The 27,279-nt window shown below is 42.6% G+C and overlaps 1 protein-coding gene across 1 annotated transcript in view; it reads right to left on the bottom strand.

Annotated features, from left to right (window-relative positions):
- The window catches only part of SNX24 (sorting nexin 24), a 134,128-nt gene extending 106,863 nt beyond the window's left edge, over positions 1-27,265 (bottom strand). The window contains exon 1 of the mRNA XM_025210470.1: positions 27,117-27,265. Within this exon, the coding sequence (XP_025066255.1) occupies positions 27,117-27,209 (93 nt within the window). The 5' untranslated portion in view covers positions 27,210-27,265. The remainder of the gene's footprint in view (positions 1-27,116) is intronic.
- Between the last annotated feature and the right edge of the window lie 14 nt (positions 27,266-27,279).

Consider the following 27,279-nt stretch of genomic DNA (forward strand, 5'->3'; position numbering starts at 1 on the left):
GGTTCTGTAACAGAGGTGATCTGTCCTTTTAGGAAGGAACAGTCAGCCCTATTGAGAAAGCCTAGCAGCAGTGTCTTTGGATAAGCATGGAATGCCCCACTAGGAGCTTTAGAAGTTCCCAAAATATCAAGCAGAGGGGAAGTAGCAGCAAGGAAGGGTTGGCTGCTGTGCCAGGGCCAAAGCAAAAGGGGTTCCCTTCCCTCAGGGCAGGAGGATTTGGTATTAGTTATTTGTTTAAAAGACTGTGCTTTGCTTGGTATGACAGGCTGAGAAGCTAAGTAGCCTGCAAAAGCCAACAGGCTCAGGAACCCACTTCCAGGTTCCAAAAATATTTCTGATAAGTAACATTTTGTCCAATTATTCACATGTATAGAGGAAGGTGTGCCTTCATTTTCACATGGGACAGGCTGCAGGGGCTGCCTATCACTTTTTCAGGCTCTGTGGCCCGGGAGCATGGCCACCTCCCCTTGTGAGGTCTGCTCCCTTTTGGGGTCTCTGGGATGCCAGCTGGAGGAACTTCAGGCTGCAGTCCAGAGACTGTGTGCCATTAAGGACTGTGAGCAGGAGACCGATTCCTACTGCCAGGCCCTTCTCCCCCGGGAGGTGGAGGGTAGACCACGGTCTCCCTCCAGGACAAGGGAGGACCCGGGGACCTCCCTTACTGTCCAGCCCAGGGGTTGGACCAAGCTGGTCAAGGGCCCCAAGGCCCATCGCACCAAGGCCCCTGCCCCACTGGAGCTTTGCAACAGGTATGAACCTCTTGCAGCCCCAAGAGAGCCTGCTGAGTTGCCAGCCCCCCCAGGCAACACAGGCTCTACTGTAGCTACTGCCCCCACTCTCAAGACAAAACGCAAAGTGCTTGTTGTGGGAAACTCCATCCTGAGGGAGACCGAGGGGGTAATCTGCCACCACGACCCCTTAGCCCAGGAAGTTTGCTGCTTCCCGGAAGCCCGAATCCGAGACATTACGGAGAACATCCCTAAGCACCTCCAGCCCGCTGACCACTACCCTATGCTCCTTATCCATGTGGGCACCAATGACACCTCTTGGAGCGCTCCCAGCCGGATCATGAAGCACTACAGGGATTTGGGAGCGTGGCTAAAGGGTCTTGGGGCACAGGTGGCGTTTTCTTCAATGCTCCCAGTCTCGGGTTACAGGCTGAGGAGGGAGAGGAGGATCCAGGTAGTAAACCAAACACTGCAGCGCTGGTGTCATCGGGAAGGCTTTGGCTTCCATGACCACAGTCCGCTCTTTGGCAAGAGAGGCAGTGAGCTGCTGGGAAGGGATGGCCTCCACCTCTCTCTGCTGGGGAGGAGGCTCTTCTCAGATAGACTGGCTGACCTGCTTCACCAGGCTTTAAACTAAGCTCATCAGGGGATAAGGGGACTACCGCCATTGCTGGCCCACTGAGCAACCCTTGCAAAGCCAGCAGCCCAAGGCACTTAAGGGAACACACTCCTGCCCCAGCCCTGGAATGAACTGTAGGCAAGGCAAGGGCCCTCAAGGGGACACTTGCGTGCCTATACAAAATGCCAGGAGCTTGGGGAATAAACAGGAAGAACTTGTCCTCCTGCTACACGCAAATAACTATGATGTCATAGGGATAACGGAGACCTGGTGGGACTCCACCCATAACTGGATCACAGGTATAGATGGCTATACCTTGTACTGGAGGGATCGAGTGGACAAAAGGGGTTGGGGTATAGCTAAGTCAAGGAAAGCTACACATCTCTGCAATCCAACATTGCCACCCACAGTGAATGACGCGAGACCCTCTGGGTTAAAATCCATGGGGAACATGGCACAGGGGATACTGTGGTGGGAGTCTACTATAGACCCCCTATCCAGGGTCAAGACCTTGACCAGGAGTTTGCCAGGGAATTGGTTGAGGCCGCAAGCTCCCAGTGTATGGTTGCCATGGGAGACTTTAACTACCCAGACATCTCATGGGAGAAGTGCTCGGCCAAATCCAAGCGGTCGCAAAGCTCTCTCTCGTGCATGGATGACCTTTACCTGACACAGGAAGTCTAAGGGCCGACGAGAGGTAAAGCACTGCTCGATCTGGTACTAGCAACCGGCGACGACCTAATCAGTGACCTAATGATCAAAGGGAAGCTGGCTGACAGTGACCATAAACTGATCACCTTCACCAACCACTGTAAAGCTGGCAAGTCAGTCAGTAATACAGAAGTCTTCGACTTCAAGAAAGCTGACTTTGACAAGCTAAGAAGGCTTGTCAGTGAAGCCCTAAAGGGCCATAACCCGAAGGGAAGGGGAATGCAGGACAAGTGGTTGCTGGAACCACCACCAGCAAGGAGGAATACTCTGCTCTGGTCTGGACCTGCAAAGAGCAAACCAGGAAAGCCAAGGCTGCAACAGAACTCCAGCTAGCTACAAATATCAAGGACAATAAAAAGTCCTTTTTTAGATATGTAGGGAGCCAGAGGAAAAGCAAGGGCAACATTGGACCCCTGCTAAACCAGATGGGACAACTGACAACTGATGCCCAGGAAAAAGCAAACTTGCAAAATGGGTACTTTGCGTCAATTTTTCACCAGTCCCATGCCCCTGTGGGTCAGGGAGGCCCGGGTGAGGGAGATTCCTTACCCTCCATCAAAGCTGACCTCATGAAGGAACACCTTGACAGGCTGGATACCTTCAAGTCAGCCGGCCCTGACGGTTTACACCCAAGGGTACTCAAGGAGCTGCCAAGCATCATAGCTCAGCCTCTGGCATGGATCTTTGAGAACTCCCAGTGCTCTGGTGAAGTGCCTGAAGATTGGAAGAAGCCCAATGTCATGCCTATCTTCAAGAAAGGGAGGAAAGTAGAGCTAGCAAACTACAGGCCCATCAACCTGACCTCTATCCTGGGGAAGGTCTTGGAAAAGATTATCAAAGAGGCCATCCTTAAAACACTAGCTGACAGCAACATCCTGAGGGATACCCAGCATGGGTTTGTTGTGGGTAGGTCTTGCTTGACCAATCTCATTTCCTTTAATGACGAGGTGACCCATCACCTGGACAAGGGGGAAGAGATTGATGCCATATATATCTTGACTTTAAAAAAGCTTTCGATCTGGTATCCCATGATAACCTCTTGGCAAAACTGGCTAACTGCAGCCTTGATCTCACCATGATCCGCTGGCTGGGGAATTGGCTCCGCAGTAGGACCCAGATGGTGGTGGTTGATGGGAGCCAATCGTCTTGGTGCACAGTCACCAGTGGGTTCCCTCAAGGCTCTGTCCTACGGCCTATACTTTTTAACATCTTCATCAATGATGTAGACATTGGTGTCAGCAGCGGGCTACCCAAGTTTGCTGATGACACCAAACTCTGGGGTAAAGCATCCACACCTGAGGACAGGAGGGCGATCCAGGCAGATCTTGACAGGCTCATGAAATGGGCGGATGAGAACCTGATGGTATTCAACACCGAAAAACGCAAGGTTCTCCACCTTGGGAGGAAAAACTCGCAGCATGCTTATAGGCTTGGCAGTGCTATACTGGCTAGCACTATGGATGAAAGGGACTTGGAGCTCATGATTGACCACAAGATGAACATGAGTCTTCAATGTGATGCTGCGGCTAGTAAAGCGAGCAAAACGCTGGTTTGCATTCATAGATGCTTTTCAAGCAAATCCCAGGACGTCATTCTCCTGTTGTACTTGGCCTTGGTGAGGTCGCAGCTGGAGTACTGCGTCCAGTTTTGGGCTCCACAATTCAAAAAGGATGTGGAGAAGCTTGAGAGAGTGCAGAGAAGAGCCACGTGCATGATCAGAGGTCAGGAAAACAGACCTTATGATGAGAGGCTGAGAGCCATGCGGCTCTTCAGCCTGGAAAAGGGCAGGCTCAGGGGCAATCTGGTGGTCACCTATAAGTTTATCCGAGGTGTTCACCAGGATCTGGGGGAACGTCTGTTCACCAGAGCACCCCATGGGATGACAAGATCGAACGGTCACAAACTCCACCGTGACCGATTCAGTCTGGACATAAGGAAGAACTTCTTTACTGTCCAAGCCCCCAAGGTTTGGAATAGATTGCTACTGGAGGTGGTTCAAGTACCCACTTTGAAAGGCTTCAAGAGACAATTGGATGTTTATCTTGCTGGGATCCTATGATCCCTGCTGAATTCCTGCCCCTAGGGCAGGGGGCTGGACTCGATGATCCTCCGGGGTCCCTTCCAGCCCAAATGTCTATGAAATCTATGAAATTCTAGTAATCAAGTTATGCATTTTTGGGGACTTCAAATATTTATAACAGAAAATATACCTTTGCAGATGGATGAAACTTACTTTTTAATCCGAAATGACCCAGGCACCTTGACTTTGATATTTATGATCCAGAGGAAGGAGATGTAGACTTTGCATGTGTTCTAACACTTACCCACTGCACCTTGACAGAGAGGATACTGCTCTAGCACAATACAGGATTGGCGACTACGCTGTGTTCCATGCTGCTCAAGATTAAGTCCCATACATGTATTCTACAATCAAAAGTGTGTTTGCTGTGTTCATGAAGTTCACAGTAGAAAAGAAGGGTTTTTCTTTGTTTTAAGGTTGGACCGAAGGAGAAAGCCAACACTAAAAATCTGTTTGGACTTTCTACCTGTACCACTCTTATATCCACCTCCCAACCTGGAACCTTATAACATTCAACTCAGCAATGTGGGCCTAGGCTCAAACCAAGATTTAAAACAAAAAAACAACAAAAAAAAAACCAACTAGGGAGTTTGGTTACCCAGACAGATACACCTTAAAAGACTTCATTTTTAGCAAGCATTGTCAATCCATTCTCTGACAATCATTTAACATTTTAAAGGTCCCCTCAAAATATTCTCAACTGGACACCCAACCATCCCTAGTTATTTTGTAACATCTTTACTGTACATAGAGTATAAGCTATGTGTCGACACCTCCAGTTAAGGATGACGAAGACAAACAAAATCATTACTTTTCTTCCTAATCAGTTCAGACCATTTCCTGCCAATCTATTGGATTTTCTCTCCTTTTAATGATCTTTTCAAACCTGCTTGAATATGTAATTTTAAAGATTAATTTAAATTATTTATGGCTCTTAAAAAAATCAATGCACACAGTGACCCCTACTGGTCTCAGATATCCAAGTAAAAGTACAATATGGTCTTGCAGCATATAGCTGATAATCTGGATAGAAAGTTTTCAAATAACTATTTTATTTATGTATTTGACATAACTTCATCAGTTATAAATTAACTGCTTAATCATTATACTTGAAAAGAGTTAAAGAGTGGGCTACAAAACATTTTTTACTCCATCTTCTGGAAGAATTAATGAGATAATCATAACTGAAATAGTTCACTTATAGTTCACATATACCATTTATCAGTACTTACTGTGAAAACATCTGACCTGTTTGATACAGCTTTAAACTTAAATCAACAATTTAACCAACCTTTTTTTAGCAAGCTTTTAAGAAATAAATGTCATGTTATCCTAGTTCATTTAGTACAAATTTTAAATGAGGCGCACTTGCAACTAATATAATCAGTTAATCATACATGAATAGTAATTGCCACTATCACTCCCAATGAATCAGATTAAATTTACAATAGGTCAAATAATCAAAAAGTGAGGATTAAATATATAAAAATGAACTGGATTTAGTATGCAATTTGTTATTATGTCAATAAATATATTTGTCTCATATACTTTATAACAGTGGTCAGCAACCCCTGGCACACATGCCATTAGTGGCACATGGAGACATTTTTCCTGGCATGCCAGGAGATGCACAAAGAAATTTTTGTTGTTGTTGTAAGTTCCTGCTCTGGGCTGTGCAGCCACAAGTGCCAGCACCACAGCAGGAACCGGGGTGGAGCCAGAAGAACGCAGGCAAGGACTCTGTCTGTGCTCTACTGCCCCCGCCCCTTGCTCCCAGCCCAGCTGGCCCCTGGAGGGAGCTGCCCAGACCGGCAGACACCCTGTCCCACCCAGGGCAGCATTGAGGTGCCAAGTGCCGGGGCTGGGTGGTCGGGACAGGGTCTGGGCAGCGTGGGGGGAGGGGCTGCAGGCAAGCCAGCCTGGTAGGGCCCTTAGGAAGGCAGGGGCTGGGCAGGAAGTGGGGGCTGCCCTGGGGCTCTGCAAGCTTGAGCTGTGGTAGGCGGGCAGGTGGGGGTGCCCAGCAGCACCCATGGTGGGGCCTGGCCCAGCCCGCGCAGCTGCTCAGGGATAGGCTGCAGCCACCATGTGCACATGGGGATGCTGCCTGGCTGGGACGAGACACTGACTCGGGGAGCTTCCCTCTCTGGGATCAGCCTCCCTGCATGCTGGGCACAGTCTAGGCAGGGAGAGGCCTGGCCACGGGACACACCTGGAGCCTGGGTATAGCCACTGCAGCTGCCTCAGCCTGCCCGGGTCCTGGCCTTGCCCACCCGCAGCTCCCCTCAAGGGGCCAGGGCTGAGGCAGGCACTGCAGAGCCGCTGTGCTGCAGGCTCCCAGCTGCTTGGCCCTGAGCACTGGCTGTTCCCCAAGGCCAGGGAACAGCCTGCGGCTGGGGGTCCCCCCTACAGCTCCCACTCGTAATGTACCTGGCTGGCGCACAGACCAAGCAGAGTTCCCTGAGCCTGGCGTCCTGCCCCAGACAGGCAGCATCCATTTGTGGGCAGGGTGGCTGCGCCCCATCCCCGCAGAGCTGCACAGGCCAGCTGGGTCCCACCTGGGCCTGGTGCTGCTGGGCCCCTCGCTGTGGCTGGAGTCTGTGGAGCCCTGGGGCAGCTCCCACTCCCTGCCTGACACCAGCTCTCCTCCAGCTGCAGCCGTCCCAAGGGCCTGGCCAGGCTAGCCTACCTGTGGTGACTCCCCCAGTGCCTGCTGCTCCCCTCTCCCTCTCTTCCCCCTCATCACAACATGCTTAACAAGAAAAAGAAAATCACAAGTACAAGGCAGTTCATGAAGTTTTATTTATTATCAGGTTTTGAATTTTTAGAAAGCCTGGTATTTACTGTTAAAAAACAAACAAAAAAGCAACATTAATGATTATTAATTGAATTAAATATGCAGTGCTTCCTGCCATGTACCTCCTCCGCCCCAGTTTTGTTTTTGTGGCATGCCGGCGCTCTCTCACCTTACAAGGTAGACATTGTGGTTTTTTCGGCACTCTGGCCAAAAAACGTTGCCTACCCCTGCTTTTTAACATACTTTGGTCTCAAAATATTAGTTAAAAATACAGAGAACTATAGAAATTTCTAGAGTCAAATAGTTAACTATTACTTTTAAAATACAACCTATTATTTCAAGCAAACAAAATCACTCCAAATATTTTTTAAAAGCTACACACACATTTTCACAAAACAAAACAAAACACCTCCATGCAAATCATACAACATAAACAGAAGTAAGTATGGTGGGAAAATTATATTTAGCATTTTAAATAAACAATACAAGACTCTCCCTCTCTCTATGTTCAATCAATACAAAGAAAAAAGGTTTTTGGGGGGATATTGTTTAGGTATCCAAGACTTCTGTAAATATTTATTTCTTCTACCATCAATACCTTTTTAGTTGCGTGTACACATGGGCTAAGTACAGACAGTCAAAAAGCCCAAGGCTGAATTGATGCAATCTTCACAGGTATTCTAAGCCGTGTAGATTGAACGAAGCAGCAAGTAAACAGACATTCATTTTTGATTCTGGAAATGCAGCCACATGCCTGCAGTAGCCCTGGATAGAAGCTGGGGGGTTGCTAGAACATGCCTCTGCTCAGCTGGAGCAGACAACTAGGGCCAAAGCTAGACTGCCAACCCTGCGAGGCACGGTTTGCATGGGAGGTGCAAAGCATCCTGGGATGCTGGGGGACTGTGAGTTAACTTGAATCTGGAGGGGATCTGGGACAGAAGTTCAGTAAACCAATTTAACCCAAATTAGTTAAGTCTGATTCTACATCCAACCAGGTTTATCTTAGACTGGTTTCAGCCATTTTGAAAGAGGTTTATGTAAACTGAATTTCTGTTGCGTTATAGATTTGAACTGGTTTCCAATCACTTATAACAGTTTATGTGCAACTTCTGTCCCTAGCCATGTACATCAACAAATTAATCACCTTACTACACATGTATACCAAGTAACACATATATACAAACACTAACTTAAGCACAAGTACTTATTCATATAAAGTATGCAAAATCTGAATCTCTGAACTTGATAGAAAAAAAAACAAAGTACAACAACAGTGGACCTGTATCTTATAGCCAGACCAGTAGGTCAAAACTGTTGAAGTGAACTATAAGTACAGTTGAAAGTTATTTAAAAAACAAAAACAAAAAAAACCGCAGTCAACCAATTCTAAACCAGCATAGCAAATTCCCAGGAGCTGAACATTTATAAAATCTTATTTTAGGGAGCCATATTTAAATATTTACACTGTTACACAGAGAAGAAAACTGGGGGAAAAAAAGAGAAAAAACAGATGTATCATAAAACATTTAAGTAGGTTGTTGCAGTTTATTTGACAGTTTATCAGGATAATAGTTGCCATTCCTTGCACTGAAATATGCAATTTATCACAATACTGAATTAATTCAGAGACTGAATTACATCCAAAGACCACATTAAATTAATGTTAAGGTCACAGAGTCAGAAGTTTGGATATTCCTGAACTTTAACTGAGTTGTCTTGGGTGTACATTTTATTGATACAGTGTCAAATCACATGGTAAACTTACAGGTTTTTCCACAGGATCCCTCCTTCATTCAGATAATACATATTTACTATTAAATATTGATTTCTAGCCGCTTCATTCAATGTGTGGCACCAAAATACGTACCTGATCATATTCTGGAAAACAGCCATTGTAACAAACTAAATTAGTGTTAGAGATGAAAGCAAGGGAATTTTCTGTCCCTGATTCCACCCTTCAGACTTAAGACATATTTTAGCTATACACCTTCCAAACAGCAAAAGGGCAATTTTACAATGATCTCTAAACTGCAAACTCCTCAATAAAACTGGTATATACAACTTGGAAAACAATGAAGTTATTCACTAGCTCATTGACTGGAAGTTCTTCAAAATGTGTTGCTCTCACTGCACCACTAAGTATGCACTTGATAGCTCCAAGATGAGAATTTTGGCCAGCAGTGTTCATTTTGATCATACATGACCTAGCAAATCAAGGGTATGTAAGGTCAGTATGGGACTCACCACCATTCAAGTTCTATTTCTGTTGCTGATCCAAACTTATGAAGGACATGAATCCAAAATAGAGGGGAAGAAAGGTGGGGGGAAATAAAGTATGCAGGAAGACTACATCTAGGACAACTGACATTAGTGAACTAGTAAATCTTTTAAAAAGGTTTTTATCCGTGTACTCTACTGAAGGAGGCATTTCAACAATAATGCGAAACAGAAAGTGGGTGCTCAGAAGCTTGTGGAAAGACGGATCACAAAATGCTGGTAGGTGATTAGAGGGTTTTATATATCAGTTTCAAAGCTTTATTGCCTCAAGCATGCAAATGGGAGGACCATATTTTTGCCTCAACCCCTTATTCCCAACATAATTTTTCTAGGCCACGAGCATTACTCTTAGATCTAGTAAACTGATATGGAACAGCAAGTCCTGTGGTGTCCACCTATTCTTGCATGTGAGCTCCTTGCCCATTTAGCTATTGCTACTTTTCTTGGGATTAGGAGTAGAAGGGGCTTTCCTGGACAAACTAGCTTTGTTTTTATACCATTCCAAATGTGTAAACTTTAGAAAGCCTTCATAATTGTTCCAGGCATGTACATTTCCCAGAAGAGAACAACTGAAAATCTTTTACCATCTTCTTTTCCCGCTTTTAATTTTTTTTTTTGCTGAATAACAGCCAATCTTTGAACGGGAGATCTTCTAACATCACATACGGTTCTACCAGATTCAAGATCAGAGTTCTTTAACCAAGGAAAACATCTTATTACTATGGCAGTAACCACAGATTATAGAGCACTGCCAGCCACATCCAGGATGATATGCAGAGTACATAAAGTTGCTAAACCTGACCACATTAACAGCAAACAAACTGGTCTCCACATTCTTCTGGAAATTTGCTGGCTAATTCTGAATATTTGTCATAACTAATAGAACCATATTTTCTATGGTAGTTAAAAAACTGGAATTGTATTTATACTGAAAAAAAAGTTCTCTTCCAAACAGCATTTTTGTCTTCTGGACAGATTTGGGCTGCTGCTGCCTAGTCCTGTCATTGGCCACTGTAACAAAGACTTGTGAGGATGAATATAAAAGCACTCCATTTGACTGTGAAGATTGTAATAGTTCCTCTTCATATTCATAAATGTTGCCAATGTTGGCAAAGCTGATATGCATACTTTCTCTTCAAAATGGATGTCAAGAGATTAATTTAGCTCAAGTACTTGCTTGATTTAGCTTCTTCCTTGGGTAAAGTAACCCACTTAACATGTGTTTTTCTTTAGAAGCTGGTTAAGTCAGGGGTGGGCAAAATGCGGCCTGTGGGCCAGATGCGGCCCGCCAGGCCATTCTATCCGGCCCACGGGGCCCCTAAAAAATTTAGAAAATTAATATTTATCTGCCCCTGGCTGCCTGTCATGTTGGCCTCAATGGCTTGCCAAAACTCAATAAGTGGCCCTCTGCCCAAAATAACTGCCTGCCCCTGTTTAAGTAGTAGAACAAAGAATTTATCGACATGGGCAACTGGTGCCTCGAGTCAGGGGGGGTACGTGCCCCCCCCATCAGCAACTGGGGGGGAGGTCCCCCCGCGGCCAATCTCACTGACCAAAAAGTGGCCGTGCCGCTTCCCGAAGTCCCACGGGCACTTCCGGAATCAGCACAGACATTTTTGCTGGTGGCCCCGCTCCCTGGTTGGCACTCGCAGGGGGAGCACCAGCACTCCCGCTTGACCCCCTGCCTGTCACCTAAACAGGGAGTGCAGCCTGACAGGGGGTGCACCAGTGCTCTTAAGGGGTGCATGTGCACCCCCGTGAACCCCCTATGTGTCACCACTGTTTATGGAGAATCTTTCATGCTATGTCTCCTACCACTAGCTGATATGTTGAAGCTCAGAAACATGGCAAAATTGTTTTATTTATGTATCTATAACACACACTTAGTCATAATATTTTAAATCTTCATGACTGAAGAAAAAGCAAGCTAGCCTTCAAAAGAGGTAAACTAAACTGAATTTCCCCTGCATGTTCTACTTCAAACTTAAACAACTTGCTCATCTTTGTCCCTGTCTAACCCTGAACAGTGAGCTCAGATCCCATTCCAGAATACTTTTTAGGAGATCAATATTAACTGTACATAGAACTGGAATACAGGCAAAAAAATGCAAGATCATTTGAACATTTTGCTTAGCCACAGTCATCTTCTAAGCAAGTGCAGAAGGTGAGATGGGTAAAGAACTAAGAGACTCATGCACACTTGCTTCAGGGGAGCTCAGAGTTACTCTGCTGTCAGACATTCCCTAGGTAGAAGTCAAGAGAACTGGTCTGCGTCTGAACATTTTATGAATTCCTCAGAGATGCAACGAATATTAATAAAAACATTATTTTTAAAACAACCAGTTAAATATTAAAGCTCTTGCATGCATTCCACACTAACGTATTCTACATTATTTTACAAGCAAACAGAAATCTCGTCTGTCCATGGGACTCATTGAAACATACTGTTCTCTCTAGAGAATTCCTTGTTATTCCAAAATAGCATGTTCAAAATAATAAAATTCAATGATCTGGCAGTTTTAGCAACAGATTACCGACACTGTTTTAAATGTTTCTTGGATGAAATCACCAACGTTAACACCTTCACAGTAATCGATTGGTGTCAGCAGAATTCTGGGGAGCTATGCTGCAGGCTCCAACATCAAAGCAGTAATCAATTAAGGAAGTTGGTTGGGGAAAAAAAAATGATGCAAACATCAGAGTTGTCAATGGCAAAATAATCTTATCTCAGTGGTGTCAAAAGTTGAACAGAAAAGATGCCATTTACTTATTTCACAATGCAGCTGAATTGTTCTAAACAGTCAAAAACTCTTAATTGCTGGAATAATTTCTATATAAACCTGCGCTATCCTTTCTTCCTTACAATCTCTGTACTACGAAAGGTTAAAAGGCATTACATTTTCATATAATACAAATAAGGTGAACTACACCATAAAAATACAGGTCTTGCTCTTACATTGCTAAAATGGAAAGTCTAACTGCTAAGGTATACACTTTTTCATCCAAGTCGCTCAAAAATATAAAACAGCTATTTAAAATTTAAGTCAACATTAATTTGTTAAGTACAAACATATAAAATTTAATTCTTTAGAAGTTAAGGAATGTCATAAACATTACTTCAGCAATTTTTCTCTTAGGCAGCAAGAGACAAAAACTGCTGATTTGTTTCTACATTCAGCATTTGAAAATAAGAAATTAACAGAACAGGATCTTGTTTATACTGTGAGAGCAATGATTAAACATCTGAGTACCTGAATCTGTTGAGAACCGAGTTACCAAAGATGTCCCTACCTTTTTAACACTACCACACAAAATAACCTCGTCTTTCTCCATACTTTTTTTGTCTGGCTCAGTGTCATGAGAGCCTCTACCATGTTACATGCCATAGAAAGCTACCTGACACAATCTACAGTGCATTCTTTACCTTCCACAAGCAAACCATCAGAATCTATTAAAATTACTTCACGCTGATAGCACCAGAGACATGACAAATCACAGGCCAAGAGTCAGATACCAAAGAATGCGTTTCAGGGCTTTGGGGCCAGGCCCATTTGCAAGCAAATGATATTGTGTGAAGCTGGCATGCTCAGTGCATGACAAACTGATGCAATTTCAGTACTGTCGGAGAAGCTGGGTGAGATTTCTCTGATGCTGGCTATGGTTAGTTTACAGAATTGTGCGGAGTTCCCAGATTTGAATCACTTGGGGCCTGAAAGGGCTTCACTTGACAAGCCACAAATAATTACACTCCACTCTTTCTATTGTACTCTATTATATTGCCCCTCTTATCTCTAAGGTTTGAGCACTCTTGAACAAGCAAGGTTGCTTCTATTTTGACCACAATGCAACAAAACATTGTTCTTTTGTGATATGATAAATAAAACACGGCCCTGCAGACTAAACATTTCTATCAGGTCCATTTTCCAGTTTTATAAGCAAAAGTAACTTTGGAAGCTTGTTAGAAGAGTTAAGGATGGAAATAACCATGCAGGCAAGTTCATGAGCTCTTCACTTAAGGGTGTGATATAGCTATCTAGTTACTGTAAAAATTCATTTGAGAAATGGGGCATTAAGTTCTTAGTCACTAAGAGATAACAGTTACCTCTGTGATTACTTTTAACAGGATTTTTCTCCCCTTCAAATGAGCAAGTTTTGACAATTTTGTCTGCAAATAACAGAAAGCAATTGTGAATCTGCTGCACGTTGCTGCCACCCCACTCTTAAGACTCCAAATATTCTTCACAAGTAGTCATTGTACATTGTGTAAAGGCTTGAGAAGTCTATTACTCAAACAATGAAACAACTAGAGAGTTTGTTCTGCTCTCATATGAGTTATGGTGAACATAAGCTAAATTATTAAAACTGTGACATTTTAAAAATGTTAGTTATTTGGATGTAAAATATAAAGACAAAGGTAGCTCTCAGAAGTTTAGTCACCTATCTTTACAGACGAGGAATGTGTGCTTTAAAGCTGCATCTTTAAAGTTTGCAGTAAACTAGTATGTTTTAGTCAAAATTCCTTGCCCCTTCAAGAAAGAATTGCAAACTGCCTTTCAATTTAGGTTTAAGCATATTAACTCCATTATAAAAATCTGGTTTCTAGCATTGCTTGTTTTGCAGTTGAGGAGGTTATTTTTGGTCTTAAATGTGATCTTATCGTTTAAATCACAATACACTGAGTTTTTCCCCTCACTTTATCTTTCTTTAAAAAAATATCAACGTCTATATCTAATTTCTACAACTGCTACTGTCTGGTTAGCATGAATGCTTAAAACCTCATAAAGTGTTCATTCCAACTCATTGTTTGCAGATATATAAATCGGATTTGACAGGTTAATGTCAATAAGTTAAAAATTAAAGTATTCCAAAATGGAAAATTTTCTACTTCTTTTTAGATGCACGCCTTTTTTCATTTAATTTCAGTGTGCTACAGAGAATGATAGAGAATGAAAAATGACATTATCTTTTGTTTGTTGTCATGTGTTCAGAGAGAAAGATTTTATTTTACTGTAAAATCTGGATTTACAGAAAAGTTACTGAAAGTCCAAGTCAGACGTAAGTGATTTTTAACTAAAATTCTGGAAATCACAAAGCAAATCTGACCAAAGATTTGAGAACTGCTCAATTGGCTAAAAAATCTGATTAAGAAGGAAGATTGGATTTTTTAAATCTACAAAAATTATCAGAGATTGTATGGAACTTGGTAGAAGAAATAAAAACAGTAGCTATTGGGTCAGGAAGCTTTGAGACTCAAGCCAAAATACAAATTCCAAATGTGTTTTATTGTGGTTTTTCTTAGAAGAGTTGGCTTACCTTATAAGTACAGGTGTGTGAAATGGGCAGTATTCGATTCTGATTTGGATCACTGTCCTGATTCAATTCAGCCAAATCTGAATCTGAAGATTTGATGCTGATTTGAAGAATCAGCAATTCGGCCATATACACAGCTTTAAATGTTTTTTCTACATACCTCAAGGTACCAGACATGGCTCACGAACGCAATGGTGGCATGGATTCAGCATCCCACAGGAGCACAGGGGGTCCCCCCATGTACTTGGCGATGGACCCGGAAGTGGACCAGAAGCAATTCTGTTCCACTTCTGGGTCCGCTGCCAAGCGTGTGGGGAACTCCCCTGCGCTCCCTGGTTTGACGATCAGCCGGGACGGGACCCCAGGTGTGACCCCAGACCCAGGAGGCATCAGTCGCCAAGCCTGTAGAATGCTCCATCTGCCCCAGCATTTCAGCATTCACGAGCCACCTAGTACCTTGAGGTATGTAGAAAAAACATTTAAAGCTGTCTGTGTCTGAATCATGGAATCTCTCCAAATCAAATCGGAGGGTTCCGATTCGATTCAGAGAGGTTAAAGGGTCTCCTGATCTGATTTGGATTCGGAGATTTGGCCATCAAATCAGGAAAAATCTCTGCCGAATCGAATCAGTGACCGAAGCTTCGCATAGCCTTACTTACAAGCTAATGCAACCGTTCTGCAAGACTGAATGATCTTGCTATAAATGTATTAATCCATAATAAATAAAAAAAGACAGAAGCCCATTTGTATCTAGGGTTGTTGGTTGTAACCATGTTGGTCTAAGGACATAAGCAGATAAGGTTCTTCAGGCAGATGTGATATCTTAGACGAACTAAATAGTTAGAAAAATTTATCTTTGCAAGCTTTCGGGCACAAAACCCAAAGAAGGGAGTTTGTGACCGAAAGCTTGCAAAGAACAAATTTTCTAACTATTTAGGCTGGTCTGATAAAAAATATCACATCTACCCAGAGACCGGTGTCTGCATTTGTATGTATGTATTTATTTTTAGTATGAGTAGAGTAAGAGAGTCAGATTGGCCTAAGGACTCATCAGTTCTTAGAGAGAATTTAACTGTAGAGATGAAAAAGTAAAAATGAAAAAGTAACACCTCAAAGTTCTGCAAAAGACAAGGAGTAAAGCCAGTCCTGATCACTATCCATAAAATCAGCTCCTCTATAATCAATAAATATTCAGTGCCACTGAATTGCTTCACCACATAATCAAGATTCTTAATTTGTGTGTATGTATGAGATGATGGGGAAGCTTTAGATTTCATTATTCTCCAATTTAAAGATGCTGCAGTGTATGAATACTTTTTGTACTAGTTTAAGAACAGAATGCATCTAAACAGAGAATCAATTTCAGCAAGAGACAGAGAAAAGAAATGGAATAATGAAATGCATTAATTTTTACCTTAGGATTTTCATGCTACGTTAACAGGAAAAAAAGCTTTTACACTCATGCCATCTTCACTACAGTAACAGTCAAAGAAAAGCACATTGGGTCAGTTCACCAGTTGATAGTTATGAACATCTTCACATTCCTATGAAATACAAATATCACTACCATAGATAACACTAGTTCAAGAGATCTTTAGAATGTTTAAACCAAGAAAATGGAGACTACATACATAAAGTTAATGGGAATATCATCTAGTGACCCCACTCTACATTGGAGTCTGTAAGTAATACAAATTGAAAATACATTCACTCTGTTGGTGACAGTTGTGGTGTTACTTTTCCTTCAGTACCTACTTCTAACTAAACTAATGATATTTGTGGCATTCAAAGACATTACAACAACTATTTCATTTAAACATGTTTAATGTTTAAGTAGTTTAAAACATGTGATCAAGTTCTCAGTGTACCACCAAAGCAGCAAGGGGAACCACGGGGAAGTGATATTTACTTAAATTAAGATTTTTAGCAGAGAAAGAATGGTACTGTGCTTTTCCTTCTGTTCTGCCATTTTTTTAAGTCCTGGAAACCTCCAATCACACACCACATTTCCACCAATATAATGCAATTGGCTCAACTAGAAAATACTAAGAAATATCACTCAATAATTAGCCTGAAACATACAAGTATTATCGATTGTGGAGTCCAAGAGACACATGTGAGACACCAACATGTGTGCATAAAATTAAAAGTTGAGACTAAAATAAATTTTCTATTTGAATTAATTGACATTCAAATCTTAGACTCATGAAGCTGCTTAAAGAGAGCCAGATAAGATTTACAAAAATATTTTTAAAATAGGTTTATGGTACATTACATATGTCCCTGCTATTTTAAATAGATAACTAAATCTTCCTAGAACAATTACAATCCACTGGTGGCTGGGTTTTCTGGCAATACATCCAAATTAGTTTGTATTTTAAATGTGGTGAATTGTGTTTGCTTTATAAAGTACAGATGGTCTTTAACAAGAGGCCTGTATATTTAAAATAAATAAATAGTTGTCTATGACAATGCTCTTGCAACTTTAACATATAATTTATCAAACTAGTCACTACATGAGATGGAATATATATTACCCACTTCCAAGCCTCAAAAATCATCTCCCTAGAATACACTGCTAAAATACATTTGTAGGTGGCACTATGCCAATGGCGGAAAACTATTTCAAGTGGAGGGCTGCTTAACAAGGTTTGGTGAGCTTTCAAGGGCCGCTCAAGTTGCCCTGCCCCTTGACAGTTGCCCCACCCCCTGGTCGCCATCTTGGGGCTGGAAGTCCCACCCCTAACCTCTGACCTTTGCCACTGGAAGTCACTCCCCTTGCCCCCCAGAAATACTCCTTTTGGGAGGGGGGGTTGCCATTTTAGAACCAGAAAAAAACCAAGTCATACACTAAAAGTCGAACAGCTACTATAACAGATTTTAATTTTATTACAAAAATATTTTTGTCAGGATCTGTGTTTGCGTACTCCATACAGAGGTGATTGAATAAAAACTAAAAAAAATTTCTCAGTCTTGTATATTGTGTGGGGGCTGTGGTTGGGTGTGTGCATGTGTGTATGCTGAGTTGTGTATGGGGGGTGCGTGTGCAGGGTTCCCCTCCACTTCTGGCAGAGTCCCAGGACCTGTGCTGCAGGGAGCAGCCAAGGCAGCTGGCTCCAATGCATGGAGCTTCCCTCTGGGGGCACATGAACATGGGGGCTACATGTATATGATGGGGAGTGCCAGCCATAGAAGCAGCTGGCTGGGCTGTGATCCTTGCCACAATGTGCAGTGCTGGCCAGAGCCATGTGCTGCCAGGTACCAGTGTCCCTGCCTGCTGGTGCTGCCACTGCCTCCTTCAGGGCTGTGTGCAATGGTGAAACTGTGAGGGGTCCCCACCCTCTCCCACTGCCTCCCCTTACACCCACACCCTGTCTACCCAAGCTACATGGTGCCACCACCAACCCCCCGGGCAAGAGGTCCACACTGCTACCAGCCCCAGCCCTATGCTCTGTGCTCCCACCGAGTTGCAGTTCCCCCGCTACCCCTGCTTCCCTACCTGGTGCCTGGATCAAGTGGAATGCTGGGGAAGCTGAGCAGGTCACCCAGCAGAAGCTGCATGCTGGCCAGGCTGAACCCTTCCTCCCACGAACATGGGAGCGAGGCGCAATAGGGTATATGTTGGGAGGGGGTGTGTATATGTGGGCACCATACTCCCACCCTCATGGGCAGAAGGACTGGGCAGGGTACAATTAATTGGTGGGTGCCACAAGCCAGATGAAAGTGCCTGGCAGGCCGCATCCAGCCTGCAAGCCGAATTTCGCTCACCCCTGGACAATGCAAACAAAATTTTAAAGTACAACCTAGTCACGGCCAAAAATGAAACAAGACTGTCAGACATGTTTGAAGTACTTTAAACACATCACCTCCCACCAAAGCATACACAGATGAGCCGGGGCAGATCCACTGGTGTAGCTGCATGTTCCTTTGATTCCTGCTTCACTCAAAGTTTATACTGCTGCACTCAAAGTTTATAAAGAATTGCCTGTCAGTGGCAGCAACATTTCTATTCAGGCAGCACTAAGGGAGTCAATTGACTTCATGTCTCATTATAATCTATCTGATTCCTCCTAAATTCTTTATTCCACAGGTGTTAACAACCCTCTTTCCTTTTTAATCGTCTTGATGTTCCGCTAATTAAGCTATCTTTTCTTCTATCATTCTTTTCTTCTCCCATCCTTTCATCTGCTAGTGGCTCTTGGTAATTTAGCTCCTATTTCACAGCCCCGCAGACTGTTTTTAACTCTCACTGGAAGTGTTTACTTAGATGAACTTTAACTCAGGTGTGGAAATAACTTTCAGTGAAGCACTGGATACACTATCAAAGTACTCAAAGACTAAATGTTTTGTTTTATTAACGTAAAAAAGAGAGATATACACTTAATTCTAATGACTACAGGGCTAATGAAACAAAATCTTTTGATTATTTTTCTCTAGTTTGTTGCGTTTATATCCATAATTAGATGGTATAGCAAATTAATGCACAATTAAATAAAGTTGTATTTGTTTTTGCTTCAATATTAAACTGAATAATATAGCCCTAGGCCCTTAGCATATTAGTAAAGCATCTAGTTTCTTTTTAACCAGAGAAAAAGATATATTATGTTCTGTGTCATGATGTACTACACTATCTGCGTCTCCCATTTAAAAATCCTAGATCTGCCCAAGCAGACAAGTTGATCTTGGGGACTCCTGGAGAATCTATTGTTGAAAATTGTTGGAAGATCCAGAATTCAGGGTTTCTCAAACTATGCCTACCTATATCAAGTTATCTGCTGTCTGCTCAAGTCAGTTGTGAAATCTCTAAGAGTTCACAGTATTATTAAATTAAATATGAGTTGTAGGATCTTAATCCAATTTCCTTCAGTAATCTCTTAACAGTAGTATCAATTAAAATAATCTTCAATATAAATTTGCTCTCTTGAAGCCAGTCACTTATGCATCTAATTAAGAAGAATATGAAACAAAAGTCTCATGGGGGGGTTCTGTTTACAGTATTTCTGACACCGATGTATCAAATCATGCTTAACCTTTTCATCTGTCCATGTAACATACACTATATACCTATAATGCTGCTGTCACCACACAGTAGAGAAACAAGAACATTGAGAATCTCACTGTATATACACTATAACAATACAAAAAATTAGTATTGCTTAATACAGACTGGATCTCTGTATAACCTCCTTGAAAATCCAAAGGGTTTGGTAGTAACTGTTCTGTCACTGATTTGAGCATATTTTGGTGACACTGACTAGTATCTAGTGAAAACTCAGTAGACAGTTAGTGGGCATATTAATTTCATGAGCACCCAAGTATGACAAACTCTGCTCAGACTTTGAGAATTATTTAGTTCACGCAAACCAAAAACTTAAAACAGACGTCAAATTACTTTGACACATGATGAACTCAAAACAGTAATTCCCAGAAAAGCTTCAACTATCTTTACCAGGCATTAGAAACTTCCATGTATGAAAAAGCTACAGATGAAACAATCATGGAGACAGACATTAAATAATAGGGCTCCTTTTTAATCTTCATGCAGAGGAATATTCAGAACTTACTTCAATCTTTTCTTCTAAAATAAGGAGGAAAATACTATACTATTTAAAACATATTCTACATTGCAGTAGTTCCACACCTCCAGAAATGATAAAGTCAGTATTTAACTTAAGACACTTTTACATGGAAGATCAGGGGCGGGCAATTATTTCGGGTGGAGGGTCGCTAATGAGTTTTGGCAAGTCATCGAGGGCTGCATGACAGGCAGCCAGGGGCAGATAAATATTAATTTTCTAAATTTTTAGGGGCCCCGTGGGCTGGATAGAATGGCCTGGCAGGCTGCATCCAGCCCGCGGGCCGCATTTTGCCCACCCCTGTGGAAGACAGAAACTATTGAGGGTTTGGGGGTTTTTTTTAAAGAAACCCATGGTATTTTAGGATCTTAGAGGTTTGTTTCCCACAAAACCTCATACTTCTAAAGCAATACAAACTTTAATTAAAAACAGTGTCGGCATGTGTGTCAGTCAAGTGTGACCTCTGCTCTACAATGTATTTAAATGTATGTCACCTTGACCTGCAACATACCAATGTAAAATTTTTTGGTCAATATAAATCAAATGTACACTAATTTATTCTGCAAGTTTCCCAGTATCTGAATCAACATTAGAAATCTAACTAGTATTTGTTATTCTGTTATTGACAAAGGAAGCATATTTAAATGATAACAAGTACTCATGGGTGTCATTTTGAAGTTAAATTGTTCCCCAAGGATATCCTCAGTAAACATCTACATTTAAAGGTCAGTCACTGCCAAATTATGAACAACTGTTGCATTTATTAGCACAGGCTCAATAGTTTGGAAGCTACCATCATCAATTTAAACTGACAACAAAGCCTAATTGTCCACTGGTATTAAATGAGGAAAGCACATTTTCCCTAACATTTTCTCCCATCTGGTCATATTTCCTCTACTGTAGTTTGAGACCATTACTCCTAGCCCCATCCCCTACAGCCACAGAGAAAAGTCCATCTCCAGACTCTTTATAATCTTACTTCAAGTATTTGGAGACTGTTATCAAATCCACCCCACAGGCATCTCTTCTTCAGACTAAATAAACACAATTTTTGCAGCCTTTCCTCACGTCATGCTTCTCGGACCTCTAATCATCTTTGTCACTCTCCACTGGACTCTTTCCAATATATCTATCTTTCTTGAAACGTAGGCCCCAAAACTGGGTGCATTACTGCAGGTAAGGCCATGCCAGTACCGAACTGAGTGAAATACTCATTTGTCATGATTTATGAGAGAGACTGTTAATAACAGCTGTTCGTGAGGTTATTTTGGGGTTTTTTTTGGGGGGGGGGGGGGGTAGGAAGGGGAGTTGTGTATAAGCACACTCTTGACTGATCTTGATTTGTTCTATGAAGGGCAAATCAAGCTTTATTCTTAGAAAATCCATGCTGGCTGCTTACAATCAACCTTTCCTCCAGATGCTTACAAGTGGGTTTTTTTTTTAAATTTGCTCCAGCAACTTCCTGGGTATTGACATCAGGCTAATTGGTCTATAGTTCCTCAGGCTCTGCCTTTTTGCCTGTTGTGAAGAGCCAACATGGCGTCTCTCTTAGCTCCTCTGGAACCTCATTTCTCTCTCGTGACTTGGTAAATATAACTGCCAAGGGCTCTGAGATGGCTTGTGTCAGTACATCTGGTACCCTGGGATAAGTTCATCAGGTCTTGCTGACTTTAGTTCATTCAAACTAACCAAACACTCTCCAACTGTCTCTCTTGTTATCATGACCCTCAGCCTTTTCCCTTTCTTGTCTAATTTTTGTTAGCTGTCTGGCTGAAACTTTTTTTGATGAAGACCAAGGCAAAGTAGCTATTGATCACCTCTGGCTTCTTTTTTGTCTTCTGTTAAGAGCTTACGTTGCTATTTAGTCGTGGGCCCATAGATCCTTTAGTCTCTCTTTTCTGACCCCTTCTTATTGTCCTTAAATTCCCTCACCTTATTTTTTACCTTTACTTTCCTGATTTTGTCCCTGCAAGGTCTTGCTATTTCTTCCTTAGTGACTTGCCCCATCTTTCCATCGTCCTTGTTTTCCTTTTGATTCAGGGACATCTAAGAAAGTACTTGTGCAGCTACATTGGCCTACTGCCACGCTTACTGTGCTTCCATCATGTCTGAATAGCTCCTTGTTGAGTTTCCAGTGCCTTTAGAAATTGCCAACCTTTCTACATCCCTTTTATCTTTCAGTCTTTCTTTCCACAGGACCTTGCCTACTATTTCCCTGAAATGGCTGAAATCAGACTTGCAACACCCAGCTTCTTAATTCTTCTGACCTTGTGCTTTCCCCATCTCAAAATAATTAATTTAATCATACTGTGACCACTTCCTCCTATGTTTCCCCATCACTTTCATGTTCTCAACCAATTCTTTCCCATCTGTCAAGACAAGATCTAAGATGGATGATCTCCCAAGTCCTATCCTTAACTTTTCAGAACAAAAGCTTGTCCTCCACACATTAGGAACTTGCTTGACATTATGTTTAGTGGTATTATTCTTTCTGGATATCTGGAAAGTTAAAATCCCCCATCACTATCACTACATAATTTTGGATAATTTTCCCATCTTCTTAAAGAATGCCTCACCTACCTTTTCTTCTTGATTTGGTGGCATATAAAAAACTCCCCATCATAAATACCAACACTGTACTTTTCTCCCTTTATCTTCACCCAAATACATGTATTTGGGTAAATATGAACATTTCTGACATGTAATGCAGTATCACATCCTTTTCCTCCCTAATGAGTCCTTCCCAAAAGAGAAGTTGATGTTCCAGTCACAAGTGTTATTACACTCTTTGCAACGCCAGCTGAGTCATAGTTTTGCTTACAGACTTTGACTTTCAGTTTATCCTGTTTGTTCCCCATACTCCTTGCATTTATATACATGCATCTGATATATTTTGCATTTCAACCAATTTGTTTCCTTCTCGCACCCCTTTTTTGATGATCCACTTCTCTCAGGATTGTGTGCCTTGTAGTTGGAGGGTTTTGTTTACCATACTCCATAGGACCTTAGTTGAAAGCCCTCCTTTCTAGGTTAACCAGGTGACAAGGTCTAGTCCTGATCAGTTGGATCCCATCTCTCAATAGCAATCCCCAAAATATTTGCCCATTGTCAAAGAATCTAAAGCCTTCTTGTTGACACCACCTTTCAAGCAAGGTGCTTGTCTCCATGGATGTGATGGTTTCTACCTGGGGCACTATCTTCAAAAACACAAGCAAAACACCACCTGCACTCCAAACCCCTTAATCTTCTTACCTAGAGCCTCAGTTTCCTCTGATCTACTCAGTGTCATCCCTGACAGTATCATTAGTTCCTACGTGGACAAGCAGGAAAGGACACTGGTCTGAGGGATGGCTGAGCTCTGCCAATCTCTGTTGAAAATAGTGATAATTTGATACAGATAAAAATATGGCATATAATTTGTATGAGGACAATGTAAAGTGAATCAGCCATTGAAAAACTGAGACATGGAAAACAATGAAATTATGAACAAGATGTTTCTTAAGGTGGTTACTGAACCAACTGTGTAGTTGGGATAATTAGACAAGCTTCATGCTGCTTGTCTAACTCAATTCCAACTACACAGTTGGTCCAATAAAAGATATCACCCCAAGAAATCCTTTCCTCTCACATGAAACTATGAAGGCATTTGTTCACTACCCTAAGACAGGCTGGACTCAAAAAATAAAACCCTGGGAAACACTGGAGGATAATATCCATCATATGCTACAGTAAAAAACCTGCACAGGTGAGTTTAAGTAAGGGAGAATCAGCACTGAGGATAAACCAAGGTCAGGACACCCAAAAATAAGCCATCACACCTGAACAAGTTGATAAAGAGTAAAAAATGGTAATGAATTAAATGATTAAAGGTCAGGCACTTGGCAGAGACAGTAGGCACCAGAAGTAGGTTGCTAAGTAAAATCCTCAATAAAAGACTTGGTCATGAGAAAGGCTTCAGAAAGGTGGGTACCCAGAGTGTTGATCACCAATGAGAAGGGAAGGGAAGGGCAGTGCAACCTGGTATTTCCAGGTAACTTTTAGTGCCGTTTCAATGAGACCCAGAAAAATTCACAAGGCGGGATCTGACCCAGGGTCCTAAGACTAAACCTGAGAACATGCAGTGGAAGCACACACGGTTCCCACCTCTCTCCCAAGGAATTCAAGAAGTTGGCATCAGACACTAAGGCCATGACCTAAGTTTTCTGGATACAAAAAGGCTGACTAACTTTCAACTAGAGAGACTAAATGTTAGTCAACTGCTGCTTGCAAGAAGCCAACATTTTCCATGGTACTTGCTCTTGGAGTCAGAGAGTGCTTTTTCCCCAAAAGAATGCATCACTTCACAAATGTGGCTTTGAACAGTTTCCTCATCCAGCCTAGATTTGGCTCTTTCACTAGATTTGGCTCTCTCAGACTTCTACCTGAGCCTCAAGATGATGGATAGAAGACCTGCATGGGAAATTTCCATGATGAGGTAACCACAGCAGCCAAGGAAATTCTGGATATGTGGGACAAAGGAAGTCTATAGAATGGCACAGCCAAGCTGCAGCTGCACTAGACCAAGTACACTGATGCCAAAGGGGACGGCACTGAAAAATAAACAAAACAGCTGAATGCAAATGGTAGTTTTTTTCTTTTCCAGGTTGGAAAATATCTGAAATTTTCAAAGAGGAGTTGAACCACAGGCAGTAAGTCACAAGTCCCCAACTTTCAAACATCCATTATGAGATTTCATTTGTTTTCATTTGACACTAACAAAGAAGTAGTGGATTAAGTGACTGATTTTTCTTGCTATGCCCTTAACTCTCTTAAAAAACCCAAACTTTTCACCTATAGGATTTTTTTTAAGGAATCATGTTTCTTACCCTTAAACATACCTCTTTTTAGAACTTTGAAATATCTTATCATAACATTTTGTTCAGTTAAAAGCAACTTTTATAACAGCATGTTAGCAGAACTGTAACTCCTGACCTAAGCATTAATTGTAAAGGAGATTACTGTTGACTTGTGAAATAGTTATGTTTTTTCTTAGACAAACATTTCCTAAAAAACCTGAAAACGAAACAGACCTTAAACAGTAAAGTTAATGAATCCTGACACTCATTCAAAAAGGACTTCTCATAAAGAGACTCTTAGCAAGTCAGCAACTTAAAAGGCCAAAATGATTAACATTTCTCCTCAAACCCACCTATTTTCAGATTAAATAAACTTTGAAACAACCAAATGACAAGGATTTGCTACATTTGTGAGCCTTCATGTGTAACATTTATAAAAATTATTCTGTGAAGCAGCTAAACTGTAATAATTTTTTTTTGAAGTGTGGATTTAGTGCTCATGAAAGCTTGGTAAAACAAGCTTGCATTTATCTACAGGTTGGTATCAGGGCAACACTTGCCACATATACCATCCTGCAAGTACACCTGATGCTATGGCGGAACCTCAGCTTGAGTACATCACTTCATTTCCATCTAAAGCAGGGCTGTCATGTGTACGGTTGTAGGCCGTATATTTTCAAAGCCCCTTCACGTTTTTTTTCAGTGCTGCCCTGCACGTATGGAAAGAGCTTTCACTTAATAATCAGCAAAGCTACTTCACAATAGCCTCTGCCAAATGTTCGCCTTTGGCCTTGAGGCCTGTGCAGGAAAAAAGAGAGGAAAAAAAAAAAGAAAAAAAATTAAAAAAAGAAGAGACTTAAACAGAAAAGATGATGCATTTCACTTGATCGATACTGTCTCAGGCTACAAAGTTTTACGGGCAGAACTCCAAGTCTGGCAAGAAAACAGGAGGGGAGTCTTCACACACAAAATCCCTTTGTAGCAGCAGCTGCTGATGCTGCCACCACTTTCACTATGGGCCCTGCTACAGTTAAATTAAATCTGGGTAGAAACCAGCTATAGAGGGGTTACACATTTTCAAGCACTAACTGTATAGGTGGTTGGCTCTTTTTATAGCTAGATAGTTATATTTACTGTGCAATAATTACTTTGCACACGCAGCCAGTCTAAATTTGTTGTGCGATTCACCAGACCATCGCATGATAATTACTCGGCCTGTATAGCTGGGCTAAACGCATCACACAACCAACTGGCAAATCATGCAACACATGTAACATGCAGCAGGGGCCTCTCTAGGCAGGCGGCGACTCCACCTCTCCCAAGTGTCAGAAGGCTTCCACTGCTGGATAAAGGTGCCTGTAGACACAGTGCCCCTCCAGTTGCCTCCCACAGTCCCAATTTGGGCTTTTCCTGGGTGGAGCTGCCATGTGCACCAGGGGAAAGTGCCGGCAGGTGGCTGCCTGAGCCCCAGCAGCTGCTTCCTCTTGCCAAGGAGCCCTGGCTGGGTATAGTTACCTCCCAAAGTCCTGGTCTGTGTTCAGAGAATCAGGGTTGGAAGGGATCCAGTAGGTCATCGCTAATCCAGCCCCCTGCTAAAAGCAGGACCAGTCCCAACTAGATCATCTCGTTCAAGGGTTTGTCTACCCGGGTCTTAAAAACCTCCAAGAATGGAGATTCCACAACCTCTCTGGGGAGCCTGTTCCAGCGCTTCACCGCCCGCCTGGTGAGAACCGTCTGTGACCTCCAACCTCCAGCTAAGGAGCAATGAGCCCCAGGACATGTGCGCCAGGATAGGCTGGCGTGCAGGTGTGTGCATGCACACTCACACTGATGTATGCACATCCAAGCAAGCACACACACACACACACACCCCCCCTCAGGTATGTGGGCACCCACCCACCTCCATACACATGAACACACCCACATATACATGCACGCGCACACACAAGCACACCCATGCATGCACATACACCCCCCCAAACACACCCCCTTACAACCCCCCTGCACATGCATGTGCACACACACTCACCCCCCACACACCCATGCACACACCCCCACACATGCATGCACACACACACACCCGCACACCCATGCACACACGCACAAATCCACACGTATACAGCCCCCCCCACACACACACACACAACCCCCGCCATGCACGCATGTACACACGCACACACACGCACGGGCTCCCGTGGTGAAGGCTGTCGGGCCCGTGGGAGGCCCCTCGCAGCCCTGCGCAGCCCGGCACGAAGCGAGCGGCTGCCCCCTGCCCGCATTAGCGTCGAAGGTGCACCTGCGCCGAGCTCGGGCTGGCACTGGCAGGGCTCGCTGCCCCCCCAGCAGCCA

This window comes from Alligator sinensis, unplaced genomic scaffold (assembly GCF_000455745.1).
Source record: "Alligator sinensis unplaced genomic scaffold, ASM45574v1 scaffold1451_1, whole genome shotgun sequence".
NCBI classification, from domain to species: domain Eukaryota; kingdom Metazoa; phylum Chordata; order Crocodylia; family Alligatoridae; genus Alligator; species Alligator sinensis.